General features: G+C 34.3%; 2 protein-coding genes across 3 annotated transcripts in view; one reads left to right on the top strand and one right to left on the bottom strand.

The window, feature by feature from the left end:
- Nucleotides 1-3280: 3280 nt before the first annotated feature.
- LOC123542288 (uncharacterized) lies at nucleotides 3281-8038 on the bottom strand. Of its 2 annotated transcripts, none has more exons than XM_045328069.2 (4): nucleotides 7978-8038; nucleotides 6624-7201; nucleotides 5839-6012; nucleotides 3281-5113 (listed from the first exon to the last, which is right to left on the bottom strand). In XM_045328069.2, exons 2-4 carry the CDS (start codon nucleotides 7188-7190, stop codon nucleotides 4295-4297), a joined length of 1560 nt encoding a protein of 519 aa, XP_045184004.2. In that variant the 5' UTR covers nucleotides 7191-7201; nucleotides 7978-8038; the 3' UTR covers nucleotides 3281-4294. The 2 variants fall into 2 exon arrangements, with proteins under 2 accessions (XP_045184004.2, XP_045184003.2); XM_045328068.2 differs by having other exon boundaries at nucleotides 3282-5113; nucleotides 7920-8015.
- Nucleotides 8039-9819: 1781 nt separating this feature from the next.
- LOC123542840 (uncharacterized) overlaps nucleotides 9820-19562 on the top strand; it is a 29244-nt gene continuing 19501 nt past the window's right edge. Inside the window, exons 1-8 of the mRNA XM_045328857.2 lie at nucleotides 9820-9928; nucleotides 12673-12740; nucleotides 13525-14026; nucleotides 15453-15608; nucleotides 17175-17345; nucleotides 18325-18423; nucleotides 18934-19011; nucleotides 19466-19507. Of these exons, the coding sequence (XP_045184792.2) occupies nucleotides 12727-12740; nucleotides 13525-14026; nucleotides 15453-15608; nucleotides 17175-17345; nucleotides 18325-18423; nucleotides 18934-19011; nucleotides 19466-19507 (1062 nt within the window). The 5' untranslated portion in view covers nucleotides 9820-9928; nucleotides 12673-12726. The remainder of the gene's footprint in view (nucleotides 9929-12672; nucleotides 12741-13524; nucleotides 14027-15452; nucleotides 15609-17174; nucleotides 17346-18324; nucleotides 18424-18933; nucleotides 19012-19465; nucleotides 19508-19562) is intronic.

The raw sequence follows: 19562 nt of genomic DNA, 5'->3' as shown, positions 1-19562 counted from the left end.
GTGTCTAGTATGTATTTTTTGTAAATAAGTAGCTAAAGGTACTATATCATGGCGCATGTATGTGAACGCTTATCAGGTTTCAACAGCTTTAAAATACGGACAGTAATACGTCCCACGGAGTATACAGCATGCGTTATTAGTGTATCACCAGTCTCTCATATCATATCGATTCTGAAGCGCCAAACAGTATTTAGCGGAAATGTGCATGGAATTTTCATATAAAAACAGCATCGCTAAATTATAATATATATTTAGAACAGTATCGCTATAATGTAATTTACGTAAAATCGTTATCGTTATAACATAATTTATGTAAATACAGTATCTTTATAATATGATTATATAAAACAATATAGTTACAAAATAATTTATATTGAAATAATATCGTTATAATATATTTTATATAAAGACGCCTGCTATTTATTTCAATTTTTATTTTAACAAACTTAGCTTTCACTTAATAATTGCATTTTTCTAGAAGCAAATAATGATATCGTATACACTGTTCTGTTCTGCTACACTTGGAGAAAATACATGTATACACGTTTGTAAGTTCAGAGCTAAAAGGGTAACAAACCACGAGAACAGAGTTAGATATACAAAGTACTAATGGAATGTAATTATTGCATAATTGAACTACATTTAACATTTACACACAAATGTTTAACGTTAAATACACATTTTTCTTAAAATTTTAATTTTTTTTTTCGACCAGGAGACAGTGTCTCTGCTAACGATTACAAGCCTGATTATAAAAATGGAGGATATCAGGTAAAGAAGAACGTTTAAATTTCAAAATTTGAATCTCAAACAGAAATTAAACATTCATATAGTCTTGAGGGCGTTTAGATTTAATAATGTATACATAGGGGGAGATTTTAAATATATATAGTGTGGACATTTGTTACTAAAACAAATTTACAATAAATTTCATTTTTGTTAGCTTATTTGTAATCTAGATAAATAAATATTTGTATATATAGTAAAATTTTATAAATTATGATACATCTTAAATGTAAAGAAGACATGTAACATCACTCAGGTTCCTCTTGTGGAACATACTTAGCACATCTCAAACAATTAATTTTACGTACATTTTGTAATTTGATACATTATGTAAACAATTTATGTGTGTATACAATTTATGTGTTGCTGTTCTGTCAAATTGATCCCAGTTTCAGGTTTAATGACAGAATCCAAAACTGAGCTAAATGTATCTTGGCTCAGAATGAAACAAAAAAGGCATTATGTGAAGTTGTTGAAAGAAAATGGAAAAAACCACAGAAGAAGAAAGAAACAAAATCAAAACGTTGTGCAGTGTCTGAAAAATGATGAAACACAACTTGAAGACAGATCGTAAATATCATGTACTCATGAAGTGTCCGCAACATTATAACATAGGTTGTCGAATCATTGTCGTATCAAACAAGACCAAGAAGCAGAAGAAACGACTCATATACCATCGTCTGATGTTTATTTCAAATGCTACTGGGCTATTACGCAGTTATATTTGTTTACTGAAGACGACGAATCAAGACCCGGTCTAATTTAAAGAATGCATGCCAATAACCTGCACTACAATGTCTTAACCTCCAATCCCACCCGAACCACATCCCACACCGATCCCCAATCCACCCGAACCACATCCCACCGTTTTTGCAGTGAATGACAGGAATACATTATTCTACAATTGACATGGATAAGATTTTTTCAGAAGGTAAGTAGTGTTGTTTAGATACGTTTTTAGCATATAAAGCAGTTTTAATCCAGCATACTTTTAAAATATAGGACTTTTTCGATCATTGTCACTCTACCAAAGTATCATGGAGATAAAACCACTTATATTCGGAGATAAAACTACATATATTCATGTTCGTCCTTGATATATTGTATTTAAATCAGGACACTCACTATCGAGCATTCTTCTTCATTTCATATATCTGATCTTTATCAGATTATCCAGAAGTTAAAGTTATTGGTAAATAGTGTTGAGGCCGATTGTATATCATTTATTAAAAGTTAAAATATTGTGAAATATCACCGCCTAACTTCGTTAATATTTAAACAAGTAAAGATATTGTTGAAATAAAACGATAGCTTAGAATACGTGCAGCACTCAGAAAACATTAAAGAGCAAAGTCACTTTCTTCAACTGCTTTTCTCTGGTGTCTTTGAGGAGAACTAGTACTGTCTTCAACAGTTGCCATTTATGATATTTCTGCTGAGTTTTCATCTATTTATAGGCATGGATGCGTTGCATATTTTTAACCACACATGAACGGACTCAAATCAAATCTGCTATTATTTTGCTCGGTGGCGTTGTATACACCACGAGGATCTTTTAATTATTTTTCTCGGTTGCGTTGTATACTCCACGAGGATCTTTTAATTATTTTGCTCGGTTGCGTTGTATACTCCACGAGGATATTTAATTAATTTACTGGGTTGCGTTGTATACTCCACGAGGATCTTTTAATTATTTTGCTCGGTTGCGTTGTATACTGCACGAGGATCTTTTAATTAATTTACTCGGTTGCGTTGTATACTCCAAGAGGATCTTTTAATTAATTTTTATATTGACGAACAAGTCAAGTCAAGTTGCTTCGGAGCGAAGAATTTGTATACATTTATACTAAAACAAATTTTTGAGTTTTAGATTTGATTGGCATACTATTATTTTGACTAACTGGACTTACTTTGAAGTTCATTTGCTCTCTTTGTGTAAATGGAACGAATATACTTTTTAGACATGTCAGTATTTTCAACGTATGTATACTTCTCACATATGTAAACAAAATAGTAGGAATCAAGTTCTTATGGGTTATTTGTATGAGAAGTGCAGAGTACTATGAAATGGTTAGGAAGATTAAAAGATTTTCCTACACCACAAAACATAGTTCTTTTCATGAGCATTCCGAAAGAACTATTAATGTATAAAGTAATTCTAATCATTTGAGATGCTCAGACAGATTTTATCTAAATGATAAGGAAACCCTATACGTTGTTCCCCAATGGAAGTTTCTTCTTAATTTGTATAAAGATTATAAATAACATCAGTGCGCAATAAAAGGTTTGTGAAAACTGAATAGCCTCAATCTTTACTTAACAATATTTGATTTTGGAAATCAACATTACTAGACGAACCAGCGTGTATTGGCACAGGAAATGGAACACAACTAGTTTCTTTCTTATATTTCTTTGTGGATATATCTTTAACATTTTATCTGGAGAAGTGAGACTGAACGTACCAGATCACAGCTGTGCAATTCTAAGTTTAGAAAAGGCAAATGTGACAGAAACAATCTCTCTTACAAGATACATGACTCTGCTCTTCCTTTCATTTTATGTCAGTCTTAAGATGAAGAAATGACTTGTAATCTAAAATAGGCCTGGTCATGTTTGCAATCACTGTGAACATAAAACATTCATATAAGATATACAACATGTATAAGGAAAATCATTTAGGGTATTACAACTGTACAGCTTTTATTGAAGTATACACAAACAATAACAGCGTAGTCAAGGTTTTCTTGATATTGTTTAAATTCAGATATTTACAACAGAATTTGCTGACCATGCTGATACAACCGGAGCCTTGTCGACCATAGAGTCATTCCTTCTGGATTCAGTTTCAAACTAAGCTTGCAAAAATGTACAATCCATATAAGCTTGTGCATAACTATGATCATCTAGAATACAGAACAAACCTTTATATTATTTAATTTGTTTGTTATTATTATTTTACATTTTGACAACACATTTTACTACAGTAATTAAACTACTCTGTGTTTCCCTTGCAAATAGTTGCGCAAACACTGTCGTAGGCATCAAACAAATTTAACGAAAGAAATTAACACTTATTGTTTATATAAACGACGTATTCTTGAAATGACTCAACTGAATCCATAAAACTATCCTGGAAAATTGACTTTTATTAAATGTCCTGAATAAAATTAGGCTTTGATTTGCTGAGGCTAGGCAAACGGCATCGCATCTAGAACTCATTCAGCACAAAATTCTGTATACAGGTATTTCTATCTTTAACACTATGTCATTGCACATTCCTGAACAACAAAGTTTCATTACGCTACACATGAAGATATGGTATCTGACGTTCACTCAAACCAAAAGGTACTTCAGGAACAAAACTTTTATTTCAACGACAAAATTTTGATCATGAAATAGTGTGTAACTAGCTGTCTTAACTCACTAATAGACAAACTTTTCATTATGCGGCAACGCCCTTTTATGGGATTCAGGATAGTAAATTGTACCAGTTATCATGCCTTTCATTCTAGAAAGCAAAATACAAGCAGAGCCTGAATATTATGGAGATGGCAATTGTAACGACAACTACAATAACCATACCTTCTGCACTCAGTTGAGAAACTTCACGCCAGCAGAAACAAACTCCATTTTTGAGTCCTCTGATTCCTTGGGATATGACTGGGATATCATTTGAAATGTGCTCCAATTGGTCAAGATCACGTGACACAGACTTCGTGTTTTCTCGAATCCTACTGATTATTTTGTTTTGGCGGTGTAGCTTAAGTTCCAGAATTTCAAAGTGATCCTTAACTTGACCCATTTCTTGACTCGTGTTAGACACCATTTCTTTCGAATCGTTCTTCAATTGCTTATAACTGTTTCCGAGTTCCATGAAAGACCTGGTCAAATTTTCTTTAGCAGTTTTCCAAACCTGTGTCATAGAATGGTATATAAGTTTTATCTGGTTGGTCAATTGTTTTTCCTGGTCATCTTGAAATTTCCTGTACATTTCCAACTCGTCTTCGACTTCATGTTTATGAATCATATGAGACTCTTTAATTTGTCTAAAACTTTCAGACAAAGTGTTGATGCCGGCTTCAATTCCTTTTTGTTTTGTTTCCAATTGATCGATTTCCTTCTTGTACTTTTCTATGTTTTTTAATTCATCAAAGTGGTCGTTTATGAACTGAAGATCAGCCGCCACTTTTTCTGCAAGCTTCAGGAGTAGTTTCAGTTGCTCAATGTCGTTGTCGCTCAAGCATTTTTCGAAATCGTCATATATTGCTTTCCGTTTGATCTTCAAGGCATCATCAAACAAAGTCATCGTTATTTCTGCGTCTTTCAACTGAAACAAGCATATATATTATCCAATTATAGATTATATGTATATGAATTAATCTGAGTTTTTGGAAATAATCATATATCGGAGACACATGTGGAATGATGTAGACACTAGCTGTTTTTGCTACGTCTCGATGTTAGTATGCACTTTAAATATCAAACTGTCTTTAAAGATTATGCAGTTCTCTGTGCGTAAAGTTGAGTACAAACAACATAGTAACTTTTTAAAGATCCAGTTATTGCGCTAATGAGTTCAACGTGAATTTCCAAAATTCCAAACTGGGTTTATAACCGTCTACATATGTAAATGCAAAATAATTCATATTTCAATTTCAGCAATAAGTATGAGATTCAGAAAATGGAAATAAATGAAAAGGTTAAGATTTTTACAAAATTTAGACAACATAGCGAAAAACATAACACACCTACTCGCGATAAATGGTAAGTTGCCAGGATCTGCTACCCTCAAAGCATATTGCAACTAGAGTTTGTACTATTAAGTTATACAAACGTACACACTTTCTTTTTGGCTCGGCTTCTCTATTATAAATGTAACTGTTTTCCAGATCATTGTTTAATTTGTTAGCATCAAAGTCAATTTTATGACTAAACTCACATTCTAGATGTAAGTGTTAATAATAACTACTTAAAATAAATTGTAAGTAAAATACTGAGTAAGAATATCAATTTTCATTCCTTAAACTTAAAGAAACAATCTAATAACTGTACCTTTTCAATTTTCCCGATGTCATTGCGAATTGTTTGTCCTATATTCTTGTCAACTTCATTGTCATTCGAAGCATCGGTGAGAAGACCTTTCATGTGGTCAAAGTAATCTATCACGTCACTGTCCTTGACCAGATTATTTGAAGAATGGAACAGGCTGTTTCTGGCTTCTTTAAGCTTAATAAAAAAGGCTAGCTCGTTACTGATTTCGATATTACTTAGTCTATAAGCAACAAATTATGAAGATTGAGTATAAGAATGTAAGATTCTTTCACTGATTGTAGGTGAAGATAGGAATTCCCGGTCTCAAGAGTAACTGTTTAAGCGGTAACGAAGCTTGTCACCTGCACTTACAATTAGTGATAGATTATTTTCTTGCATAATATATTCAATGTTTTTTCCCTCTCTATATATATATATAAAATAACGTGTTTTCTTAAACAGAGAAACATACTGTCAGAAACAAACAGGAACTGTCAAGGTATTAGATTTTTATTCCGCTTTTTTAAAGAAAAAATAATATAATAAATTTTACTAGATAATTCTTCTACATAAATGTAGTTCGTGATAAGTCATTTACAGCATGAAAGTGGGATAAAGATAGAATTTTCAAACACCGGTGATAATACCGAATATCTCCGTCTGGTATGCAAGAAATTATAAAAAATAAAAATAAAACATTAACAAAAGTAATGTAAAAGCAAGTTATGCATTGGTGTTTGAAACAATTCTGCGCAATAATACTGAAACTTTTACGCACAATTTAAATTACACAATGTTATAACTACCTTTTGCAAGTGCGACTTTCTAACTGGGTTTGTAAACAAATCGCAGTTCAGCATAAGACTAAGCATAGAGGCTGGATCGGTATCATCTGGCCCAGTGTTGTTTTCATTTCCTTGAGGCATGAACATTTTTGCAATTGCCCATTCCAGAGAAATGTTGGATGTATCATGGCAGTTTTTCCAATGTATGTCTCTATAATGTGATTCTCCTTTATTGACTTTCTTGATCTGCTCTGTATGCAGTGATAGGATCTTCACAAATGCCCCTTCACATTTACTGCATTTGCTTTTCCATTCCCATTTTGATGTATTTGTCTTCTTGTCTAGTTTGTACTTGACCATCTTTTCAAGGGACATACGAAGGCAGCCTGCTCCGCGGCGAATATGACTTACTTCATCCTGAGTAAAATGCGTCTGGCTAGATTGCAGCGCACATTTTCCATGTGTGTATGATGTGAATTTATCTTTTACGTATTCGTAAAGTGCCCTGTTTGTTCTTTCTAACCCTAAAGTACTTTGTACCCAGTTTCTGTATTCCTTTTTCTTTATTTTATCTTTGACATTTTCCATTCTTATATCACCTGAAATGAATTTCAGATTCCCTGAAACATATGAGCCGTGCCATGAGAAGATCAACATAGTGGCTTTGCGACAAGCATGGATCCAGACCAGCCTGCGCATCCACGCAGTCTGGTCAGGATTCATGCTGTTCGCTTTCAAAGCCTATTTGAATTAGAGAACCTGTTAGAAAACAGCATGGATCCTGACCAGACTGCGCGGATGCGCAGGCTAGTCTGGATCCATGCTGGTCGCAAACCAACTATGTTGGTTTTCTAATGGCGTGGCTCAGATATTGTTTTGAGAGAGATGCCTGAGCCCATGCATTACTTATTGATTTAGTTTCGGCTGTGACTAAAACGCTGGTGCACCCGTGATATATTACAGAATCCGGTTTATTCCGTATTAACTAAATTTGAATTAAAATATGTTAAATGTATATAATTTGTAACCATTTTGTAACTATGGTGATACTAACCCTAACCTTTAATCAGTATATTATGCATATAATTCACTAAATGCGTGCGGACAAGCAAAAAATGCGTTATTTTGCCGTGTGCTCTTATTAATAATCATTCCGTACATGCACAGAACGGCTGCACCAGCTCTGTAATGAGAAACATCGTTTAGTTTTCCCTACCATGGGTACATTCCTTTCTGTTTATTTCCTCTAACAACTATATAATTTTGTAAGTGATTAACTAAACAGTTTTATATATGATGTGGTTGAAATTTACCTACCTCTTCTCCGTTTTAATTAACACAAAGCGGGTTTATATGTTTTATCTCTTTTATATACCTGTTTAGATGTGCAGACTCAATATGTGTCTTCTGTCCGTCGATCCACCTGTAGTTTTATTAACCTTTTACTGTTTGTTATCGAGCTTTTGTCACCAAGGTATTAAAAATAATGAAATGTATAGATCAGTTCAGTTATTAACTTTTACTTGCTTTAATTCCATTTGACGTCAAAATTCCTTATTGTATTCTTTTCAATACATGTTATTGGGCCGAGATATGAAATAAAATTATTCCTATCATCAGTTTATTGTAAGTGTTTTTTTAGTTTAACGACGTTTTCTAACAATATATCAGTTATGTAACTACTGGCAGTCAATCTAACCAGTGCTCCTGGATTTGGCGTCGACCGTTCCAAGGCGGTGCCCCTATTTTCAACAGGTTGTTTAGTTTGTCTTGTATTGTGTGTTGCGTATGTTTTCTTGTTTGTTGTAGGCGTTTTTCCTCCGCCCCATTCCCCCTTTTGCCCTCTCCTTTCCTTTGCACTTACGTTACATTTTTGCATCCCCTTTAGTTTTAGTAAGTTTTCGTGGCTCCTCTTTGTTTAGGCAGCCGCAACCCGGGACTGTACTTGATTGTGTTTTTCCTAATTGTGTGGGTGTGTTTGTAAGCTTGTGAATCTATTACGGTGCCCTGCTGTTCTCGTATGTGTTGCTTGTTCGTTTTGTGTTGTTCGGTTGGTCGTCGTTGTGTATTTATCTTTGGTGCATGGGTGTCTGCGCGGTTGTGGTTTGAGTTGTAGTGCGGCTGTTTTTGAGGAGCATTGCGTTCCCTTGTGTGTTCGTCCTTGTTCGGCTTTCCCCTTCGGGTTCCTCCCCCACCCCCGCTCCGGTTCGCCCCTTGCCATTTTCTTCCCCATTATCAATATTTAGCTTATAACAATATGTACTTGTAGGATGTTTGAAGCAACCCGTCTGAAATATTTTTCCATTACAGCTTCTTCTTGTTGTGGGCCTACTATATAAATGCGTGTCTCTGGTGCTGTGGTTTTGGTGTTTTGTATTTCAGAGAAATCTACCCTTAACTTTTATGTTTGGTAAAAGCCTGTTCTCTGCAAGTAACTGACAACTTCCCCAAATAGATCAGAGGTTAATGACTATTTATTCTGTTGTGTTTAACGTCACACCGACACAATTATAGGTCATATGACGACTTTCGAACTTTTGATGATGGAGGAGAATCAAGGTTCCTCTGCATGTATTATTTCATCACGAACGGGCACCTGGCTTCCTCACATAAAAAATGTAAAACGTAACGCCTCGAGGGAGGCTCAAACCCACATTGATGAAGGGCAAGTGATTCGATGTCAGGTTATTATACCTTTTTGAATGTATGAATTTTGAAGGCTCGATACCAGATGGCGAATAAATATGTTCATGGAAATATAAAAGAAGCTATTTTGTCGCAATTTAAATTCTTTAATTCTTTTTAAAGAAACAAACCTTGTATGATATTTAAGAGTTTGAGATGGGTTCAAGGCAAACCATTTCAAAAATACTTTATTGATTTAAATATACAATTTAAAAAAATCAGAATTATGACCTTTAATCAAGAACACTTTTTTGTTTAACTTTGCAACACATCTCATGTCCCCTACACCTCCCCCCACCACCACCCTCCACCCCATCCAGCGCCTAGCACCAACGTAAGCGGAACTCCATTACAAAGATATGGATTGGTCTCCAAAATATCCCAAAGGACCAGATAATATAACACACTGAATCCAGTTACAACAAACCAAAATCAACGAAAACGCTTGTTATGGTATATGCAGATCAAACATTACGTAAACAATCTTTTAAACTGAAATATGATACTGATGTTTACTATCAGTTTTTATTTGTACAAACGAAGTTTTGTCGATAAAATAAGTACATGGAGATAGATATTCAAACGGATCGAGTTTTTAGTCTCATTATTATTATATCAAAATGTTTCTCCTTTACATGTTTGTAAGTATGAGTTTGAAATTAGTTTTTATTGATTGTTTCGCTCTAATTGATGTCTTTATAGTCATCTTAACTCTTCATAATTAATTGTAGGAATCAGTAATAAGTATATGAAGACTGTATCAATGCAAATACAACATTTTCCTATGTTTGACAAAAGTTTTGCTATACAATTACATTTATAATACTACTTTATATATAATGATATAAAGCACAACCGTGTTAACATTTTGACATACTAATAATACAATGAGGTTATACGATTGCTGAAAACTTCCGCGGCGGCGTAGCCCGAGTGAATTATTCACGCGGCGTATTGCTGAGCTAAATCAAAACATGAGGCTTCGATATTAGGATTGTATGCATATAAGTTGATAAAATATATAGGTACTGTGTCATGGCGCATGTATGTTTCAACAGTATTGAAATACGGACGATAACAACATAGGAGTGCATAGTTGTCTAAGGATTTATTCTACGCGCCAAATAATGGATACCGTGTGTGATGTTAGTGTAAAACCAGTCGGCTAAATCATTTCGATTCTGAAACATGTTTGGTATAATGTTTGACATTCGGAAAGCACTCTTTCTCGGCGCCATACAAATAATATGTCGATATGGTATCGAATTTACGTGTGAATGCATCGTTAATCAAAATTACATATATATGGAAACGCATGTTGTTTATTAGCTCACCTGAGCAATGCTCAGGTGAGTTTTTCTGATCGCTCGATGTCCGGCGTCCGTCGTCTGTCGTCTGTCGTCCGTCAACATTTAGCTTGTGTATGCGATAGAGGCTGTATTTTTCGACTGATCTTCATGAAAATTTGTCAGAATGATTACCTTGAAGAAATCTAGGCCGAGTTTGAAAATGGGTCATCTGGGATCAAAAACTAGGTCACTAGGTCAAATCAAAGAAAAACCTTGTGTATGCGATAGAGGCTGTAGTTTTCAATTGATCTTTATGAATACTGGTCAGAATGATTACCTTGATAAAATCTAGGTCGAGTTTGAAAAGGAGTCGTCTAGAGTCAAAAACTAGGTCACTAGTTCAAATCAAGGAAAAACCTTGTGTATGCGATAGAGGCTGTATTTTTCAACTGATCTTCATGAATATTGGTCAGAATGATAACCTTGATGAAATCTAGGTCGAATTTGAAAATGGGTCATCTGGGGTCAAAAACTAGGTCACTAGGTCAAATCAAGGAAAACCTTGTGTATGCGATAGAGGCTGTATTTTTCAATTGATCTTCATGAATATTGGTCAGAATGATTATCTTGATGAAATCTAGGCCTAGTTTGAAAATGGGTCATCTGGGGTCACAAATTAGGTCACTAGGTCAAATCAATGAAAAACATTGTGTATGCGACAGAGGCTGTATTTTTCAATTGATCTTCATGAATATTGGTCAGAATGATTATTTTGATAAAATCTAGGCCTAGTTCGAAAATGGGTCATCTGGGGTCAAAAACTAGGTCACTAGGTCAAATCAAGGAAAAACCTTGTGTATGCGATAGAGGCTGTATTTTTCAATTGATCTTCATGAATACTGGACAGAATGATTACCTTGATAAAATCTAGGCCTAGTTCGAAAATGGGTTATTCAGGGTCAAAAACTAGGTCACTAGGTCAAATCAAGGAAAAACCTTGTGTATGCGATAGAGGCTGTATTTTTAATTGATCTTCATGAATATTGATCAGAATGATTGTTTTAATGAAATCTAGGCCGAGTTCGAAAATGGGTCATCTGGGGTCAAAAACTAGGTCAACAGGTCATATCTAAGAAAATACTTGTTTAAACTCAAGAGACCACATTTTTAGTCCAGTCTTAATGAAAACTGACCAAAATATTTGTTTTCATGAAATCACTAGGTTAAACATGTTTACACTGTTATAGTGTGTTTCTCATGTGAGCGACATAGGGCCATCTTGGCCCTCTTGTTTTATTACTTTCTTAATATTTAAGCTATTTTGGAAGCAAATTATGATAGTTTTTACGTTGTCGCTTGGTGGAAATACATGTATACACTTTTGTAAGTTTAGAGCGATCTTAAGGCGTATCGAGTTACGTGAATATAGATATCCAAAGTACAATTAGTATATAGTTATTTATCATTGTTCAGTACAAAACAGAGATATATTTGCTCGAGTGCCCAGCTGAGAAAACCATTTTGGACGAATAGCTAGGCGAGTCCAATATGGTTTTCCCAGCTGGGTACGAGCCCAAATATATTTCGTATTGTACAGTTCAATGTTAAACAGAATACTATCGGTTTTGTTTGTGTGAAAAAAAATTGTAATAAAACTTCAGATTTTTGATAAAAAACACAACTGTCCGAAGAACCCAATCATTGTCTGGACCTACCCAGTTTTTGTACGAGTCTCCCCTATTGGTTCTTTACATATAAATCAGTATGTAACAGTAATGTAGCGGAATTTGTATGCTGTTAACAGTTTCACAACGTTTCGGAACGGTATATGCAGAGGGATAACAATTGTCCATACACCGATGCGTTTTGCGCATGCTTGAACCCGAAGTATCCGACCTTCCATGTTTTTGTAAGTACGTGCATCCAATAAGGTAATATATCGTATGGCCAAGTGTTGCAAATGAACGTTCACGAGTGGATAGATAAAATAAACATACAATAAAGTGCAATCATTGCATTATTAAAGTATGAATATCTACACATAAAGTTTAAGCGTTACATACACGGTTTTTTATTTGCTGTCTTTTTTTCTCCAGGAGACTAAGTGTCAGTGACAGTGACTACAAGCGATTACAAGTTTTATTGTAAACATGGAAGATAGAAGGTAAAGTAGAATGTTTTAATTTCATAATCTGAATATGTAGTCTTTTGGGGATTTTGAGATTTAATAATCTATATAAATAGTTAAAAATATACATTGTAAATTAGATTTTAAATTGGGGGTTGAATGTTTTTTCACTAATTTAAAAATAAAGTTATGTTTTCGTAATTAGTATCGATACATAACAAAGCTTTAAACACTGGTATATGTGTAGAATGCAAACCTAGGCACATCCTATAATTTATTATATTTTTATTTATGTTTCCTATCAATTTAATAAATTTTTGAAATACAGATACTATATAGACTTACCCACAGTCTATTTTTCCTTACCAATTTAAAAATAAAATCGCATAAAATCTTTGAAATAGAGATGTTATAGAGACTTTCCCTAGGCCCTCTTTATACAAGAGAAACAATCTGTTTTTAGGGTGAAATTTTTGAATGTATACCATTTGTCAATGGAATAGTAAGCTATCTCTATTAAATGCTGTGCAAGTATCACCCGATACTATTTATGCAGCATAATACAGACTTCATCAAATAAGTTTGACGCATATATATGGGTAGCAGAGACTGTTCTCTTTCCAGTAGTTGCAATAGAAAAAAGTCCCTAGGCGGGGGACGTTGGTAACTTGATTACAAATTCTTGTTAATGTAAAGCAGACATGCAACATCACTCAGGTTCCTCATGTGCAACGGGTGTACAAATCTTAAGAAATTTATTGTAATAAGAGAATTTTATATGCGGTTATATGTAAAACTTCATTTACTGCTGTTCTGTCAGCCTGATTCCAGATTCCAGTTTGCTTGAAGTGATTTATGATGATGAATTCCAAAACTGGGCGAAATGTGTTTTGGCACAAAATGAAACAAAGAAGGCTTTATGTGAAGTTGTTGAAATAAAATGGAAAAACTACATGTCGGAAATGCCAGAGGAAGAAAGAAACCAAATCGAAACGTTTGTGCAGTGTCTGAAAATTGATGAAATACATAATTTGAAGACAGAGCATAAATTATCGTGTACTCATGAAGTGTGTGCAACATTATCACAAAGGTTGTCAAATCTTCGTCATATCAAACAAGACATAGATGCAGAAGAAATGACTCATATACCGTCGTCCGATGCTTGTTTCAAATACTTCTGGGACATTGCGAAGTTGTATTTGTCTACTGAAGACGACGAAGATAAAGCCGGTCTGAAGGGACTAGATATATCTTACTTGTCAAGAATGATGAGAAATTGCCAACTGTTTGCCTTTGAAGGCTGTTTGCAAAGCTACGACAATGTAAGTACATGCGCAAATACTATAACATAATTATGTCGTGTTGTTATTTTCAAATGATAAATGACATTATTATGCAAGATATAAAAAAGAACACGTAAAAGAAAATAAGAATATTATAAGAGCTCATTTGTAAGTACTATGCGCGTTATTTGTTCGTTTTGTCCTGTGTGTGAGTTTGTGTGTGTGTGCTTGTGAGTGGTGTGCACGGCTACGTGCTTTGGGTTTCGCTTTGTGAAGGCGGCGTCTTTGGTACGTGGCAATTCCTGTTTTATATTTGTCTTTATTTTGTTTTGTTTTTTACCATCGTGGTAGAGATATTCAATATCTAAACCTAAGTGACTTTGGAAAGTGCATAGGTGCACAAATACAATATATACATAACAGATAGGTACACATGTGATCCGAGGCTAAGTGTGTAAAAATGACATGTAATTATGCATGTTTTCAAGTCTATTTAAAGCAATACAAAACTATAAGCAGATGTGCAAACGTGAATGCAAAGCAGACCAATTTATACGAGATGTAATTTTACCATTTGATACATTCTAAACTACAATATATCAAGCAAATACCACAGACACGTATAAGGGTCAGGTAGATATTCTCCTAGTGGATCTAGAAAACTAAACTTTTTATGCAAGGTGCATGGCATTAAAGCATATAGACATACAACAAAGAAATATGCACTAACGCTAATAGGAAATAAAAAAAATGGAGATAGGATGTGGCACTAGACACATTAAAGTAGGAAAAAGAGATATGTGTACACGTACACGACAAGTTCTATTGTATAAACAATACAACACAAGGAAAAACATACATTAAACACCTACAGGATTGACCCGTCTAGGTTTGAAACAGTCTAGGGGGCATGGGCATTGTTGCATTTTCCATTACTGCTCATGAACAGACTCAATCAAACCGAGTCTGCAATTTTCACTGTTTGCATTGTTCTCGGTGCTTCCGAGGGATCTACTTTTCAGATTATATTGAATATTCCTTATAGTTATCAACGTGTACTGTTTTGTTTTGGAGACTGTTCTACTCCCTGTTAGCCTCATGCTTGAAATAATTTTTACAGTGCTTGCTTGTTTGTACAGATAATATTTCAAAATTAATTCAAGCTCATGTATATATGGTGGTGAAATACCTCTTTTTTAAATTGTAGTATATATATTATCTTTGATTATTACATGTAGTAGAGCTAAATGCGCCAAAAGTTATCTAAGCACTCTTTGCTGCAACTTTTCTTATTTTTCGGTATTAGTTTTGGTTGCAAAATGCCAAATTAACAGGCAAAAATATGTTTACCAAACTGTGCAATCTTTACTTTATTTTTGTCACTTTGTACGATGTCAGGCTATTTTATGATTAGGACGATGTCAATGTGATTAACATGTTGTTTTTTTGTTTCTTATGCATTCAGGTTTGCCAAGACAGAGAAGAACTCTTCCATTCAACTGAAAATCAAATTCCAGAAATGAGAATGACCATCGTGTTAGAAAATATGGTGAATTTGCTTTCAAAATTCGATGATTCGAGATTTTCTATATGTAAAGACATTGTGGGTGATATTCAACAGGTAAATTATCATATAGTTATAAGAACGTATTTCAACTCATACAGCGAGTAAATTCGTGCTCTGGTAACGTGCAAAGGGCGGACTCAGCCAGGTTTTATTCAAAACAATCGATTGATCTTAATACATACACCCGTTGTGCCTTTACTCTAGATAATAAATTGTTGAGTACTTTGTGTTGTACCGATATCTCGAATTTATCTTATTATCTTTATATTTAATTGGACGTATAGTTTAGACCTATTTTAGTCGGAAGTCATTGTAATTACACTGTCTCGTTTGCAAGATGAATTCGAAATAAGAGTGAGGTTTGCTGGTCGAAATCGCATATAAACCGCAGGGTTATCAGCAACTTCAATACAGTTCCATTATACTGCTCCTTCAAAGAAGAGGGGATACTTATATTGTTTTGCTGTCGGTCGTTCATAAGATTCGAATAGTTTAGAATAAAGAAAAACGGCATAAAGCCTTAAGGTAGCTAGAATAAATAGAATGCTTACCCATGGTCACCTTGGATCAGTATGTCAATGTCGGTGTCACAATGATGTAGACAAATATAGCTCACGGTCGTTCAAACGCTGATTGTCTATGGCCGGTAAAAGACCCATAATGTTCTGGGAAAAGAACATGGGATCGAAACATAGCTATACCGTGACTTTGATACTTAGAATGCTTTTCGATAAAGGGAAACTGAACAAAGATTGTGTAACGGCCGCAAAATTTCAATTTAAAAGAATTGAGGATTTGACCGGCAGACGAATTTTATTTTCGGACATCAAAATTCTACGGTCAACCGTGCACGGAGGGGCACCTGGGTCTTCCTCAACAATTAAACCTGGAAAGTCGCCATATGAGATATAATTCTGTCCACGTTAAACTCAACAAAAATAAAAACCAAAACCACAAACTCATCGGGCTGAAAACAGTTTCTGATTAATAACTGAAGAAGGTTGAAGCCTCTAACTGTCATATAGGATGGTATCTTCTGGTCAATATGTAATTGATTTTAGGAATGAGTGACAAAGTTCAAGTTTCAATTTACTGGAGATATACTCAGGTCGTTTTCCGAAGGCTTGTGTTCTATTCAGGTATGGAATACATTAAGTCTTAGAAAATAGAAGCCATCATCGGATAAAATTGTTACACAAAACACTATTATTGTCAACATGCTCTATGTTCTTTACGTTTCATTTGTTATATCTTGCTTAGGTACCTTGTATGAACCCCGCCTCCTCGCACCCCATTCCCCCTCCCCTATCTCCGTTTTCGGCCATTTATTTTGATACGGACGGACTTACTTATGACAACGCATTTGTTATAATATACCCATATGGTGTATATGAAGCATTCAGTTTAAAATATCTTTTTAAAGCATCTGTTCTTTGGTTGCTCCATTAACTGTGTATAATTCTTACTGGAAGTGATATGCTGATTACACACAGTGTCTTTTACTTTTATAATTTAAGTAGCACTGACTTATTTCGATATGAAATTTGAATGTCATAAGTTTTTTCATATTATGTAAATACTTACATTTACAATATTTATATATATAATTATTTCAAACAGCTGAAAGAAAAACACTTACAAGACGAATATCATTCATTCGAGTACAAACTGCTGGTGAGGAAGTGTCTTGAGGACAAAGTTGCTGCTTTGAAACTAGACTTGTCTTTAGAAGAGAACCAATCAATGCAAGACCTTCTGCAAGAAACAGAGAACTTATTGCTCAAAGTCAATGTAAGTGTGGTTAAGGTATATAAGACGACAATTGGTATTCTGGTGGGTTTATTAAGATATTTCTTACTTAGAGCACATCAATTGTCTAATTATTCTATCCAGTCGGTTGAATTTCATGTTTGACTATGTTTCCAGTATATTTCATAATTTCGCAAACACTTTTATTATTATAATGGATGCGGTGGTATCGGCCGCGCAATCCAGGGCTCGTGGGTTCAAGTCACGCTGGCGTCACGGCCAAGACTACTCATATGATACCATTTCTGGTTTTCCAGGAAGCGTACTCGAGAGTCGTTCCAATAAGCTTGAGGCTTCCATCACAATCGAGCAAAAACAAATTAGAAACCAACAGTTTTGTTGTATTATCTTCATTAGCTCAATTTATTTAACATAATTTGAATTTAATATTGAAACTCATACTACTCTTAACTGTTCTTGAACTTTTTATGACACTACCCTGGTGCTATAAGAGTGGGTATTCTTGTAACCTTTTCGAGGTTTGAACTCACTATCTAGTTAGACTTCACTTGTCTTTCAGTTTCGTTTGTTGAGTATATATCAGGATTTCTAAGGTCATGACATCAGTCAAAGCTGTTTAATTTTAAAATTGTCAGGTCGTTGAAAACGACAGATTATGTTGTGTTAATGGTACTAATTAGTTTTTCAGCTTGAACATTTCGGCTTGGATTGTTTCAATACTCCCGCTTTGATAGCTCATCCTCCAATTGGATATGGTGCCTGCTTTTTAATCTTATCTTTTGACAGTTTCTATGATGTGTAGGCTCCATAATCTATCATACTCTCTCTAAATTCCAGTTTGTTTAGTATTTATCTGGAAAGTTTAAAGTAATATTTCTGTACTTTTAAAAAGTGTTTTTTAAAAACAAAACGTTGTTTAATCAATGGCTCTATTGGTTCGTTCTAATTTTGTTGTAAGTAGGTGTGGTAGGTTATTGTGAATACGTTACATGTCATACAGGAAAGTGTAACAGAAGAAGACTCTGATGAAATTACGGAACTGCAGGCAGAAGTTGACAGACTGAAGGAGACAATAAAGGATATCGAACATGACCGAGATGTAAAATCAATATTGTGCATCTTATTTAAGACATAATTTATATTAAACACTATCTATACACAATGGCAAAAGTAATAATTTCATGAGGGCGTAGTCCGATTGAGATTATGTCGTACGACGTATAACTGCCAGAGTACGGTTTTGCTAATGATTAGTTCACTTTATTAAGGTAGTCCTGGAAGGTTGATAAACCGGAAGTAATGACGCAACATCAATAATCCTGAAAACGAAGAGTGAAGCCTGGACATGCTGAAACAAAATTCGTACTACGATTTAATGGCATTCCATGAGATTATTTATAAAATTTCAACTTCATTTACTTCTAAAGACAAAATAAAATTAGAAAACTGCTGGCCTATCTATTTCATTTTATTATATAATGGAGAATCCGTTTTCATGACTATTACAAGTTTCGTTAAAGCCTATTCAGTACCTGTATAATTGTAGTGTTCTATCTACACTTTACCTCACTTTTATATGTTAATATGGTTGAGATATTTTATTATCCAGGAACGTATATCGGAAGTAAACAAACTGAAAGAGAAAATAAAATATCTCGAAACTGAACGAGGTGTTTTACAATCCAGTGTAAGTAGTTTATTGCCTTAGACTTTATCATACTTTTACCATATTAAATAATGACACACACCATTGTTGGCGGTTATTCTCAAACATGTACTCGGAAGTTGCGACTGAACGATTTACCGAATACATATGACAGAGGTAGCTCTGTTGTTTATTCAGGCGTGTACATGCGATGTGAAATTTCAAGGAGCATGACTTGATCGAGTGTGTGTGCTTGAGTATGACAGGTAAAAGGCATTTCGCCTCCATATACTGTTAGCATTACAGTCAGTTCTAGAAGGCATTAATGCAAAATCAAGACTGTTTTATTTTAAAAAATGAGATATATGCGTTTCGTAAGACATAATAAGATTATTGGAATATTTGCATCAAAAAGTAAATGAATTCATTTTGCTTAACTTATTACACTTCGCTAATTATAAATTTCGCTGTTCATATTTGAAATTCTTAATTTCAGCGTAATCAAATGGAGCAACAATGCAAGCAGTTTAAGCCATTGGTAATATAACTTTTTCGTTTTTAATATTAACATGAAAGGATGATCCAAAACTACG

This window comes from Mercenaria mercenaria, chromosome 19 (genome assembly GCF_021730395.1).
Source record: "Mercenaria mercenaria strain notata chromosome 19, MADL_Memer_1, whole genome shotgun sequence".
Classification (NCBI taxonomy): Eukaryota; Metazoa; Mollusca; class Bivalvia; order Venerida; family Veneridae; genus Mercenaria; species Mercenaria mercenaria.
This window is presented reverse-complemented; position numbering and strand designations above follow the sequence as displayed.

Coding starts and splice junctions, on each gene's coding strand:
- LOC123542288 (XM_045328069.2), bottom strand. CDS start 7,190: ATGGAAAATGTCAAAGATAAAATAAAGAAAAAGGAATACAGAAACTGG. Junction 6,013..6,623: donor GAAAGTCGCACTTGCAAAAG/GTAGTTATAACA, acceptor TTTTTTATTAAG/CTTAAAGAAGCCAGAAACAG. Junction 5,114..5,838: donor ACATCGGGAAAATTGAAAAG/GTACAGTTATTA, acceptor TGCTTGTTTCAG/TTGAAAGACGCAGAAATAAC.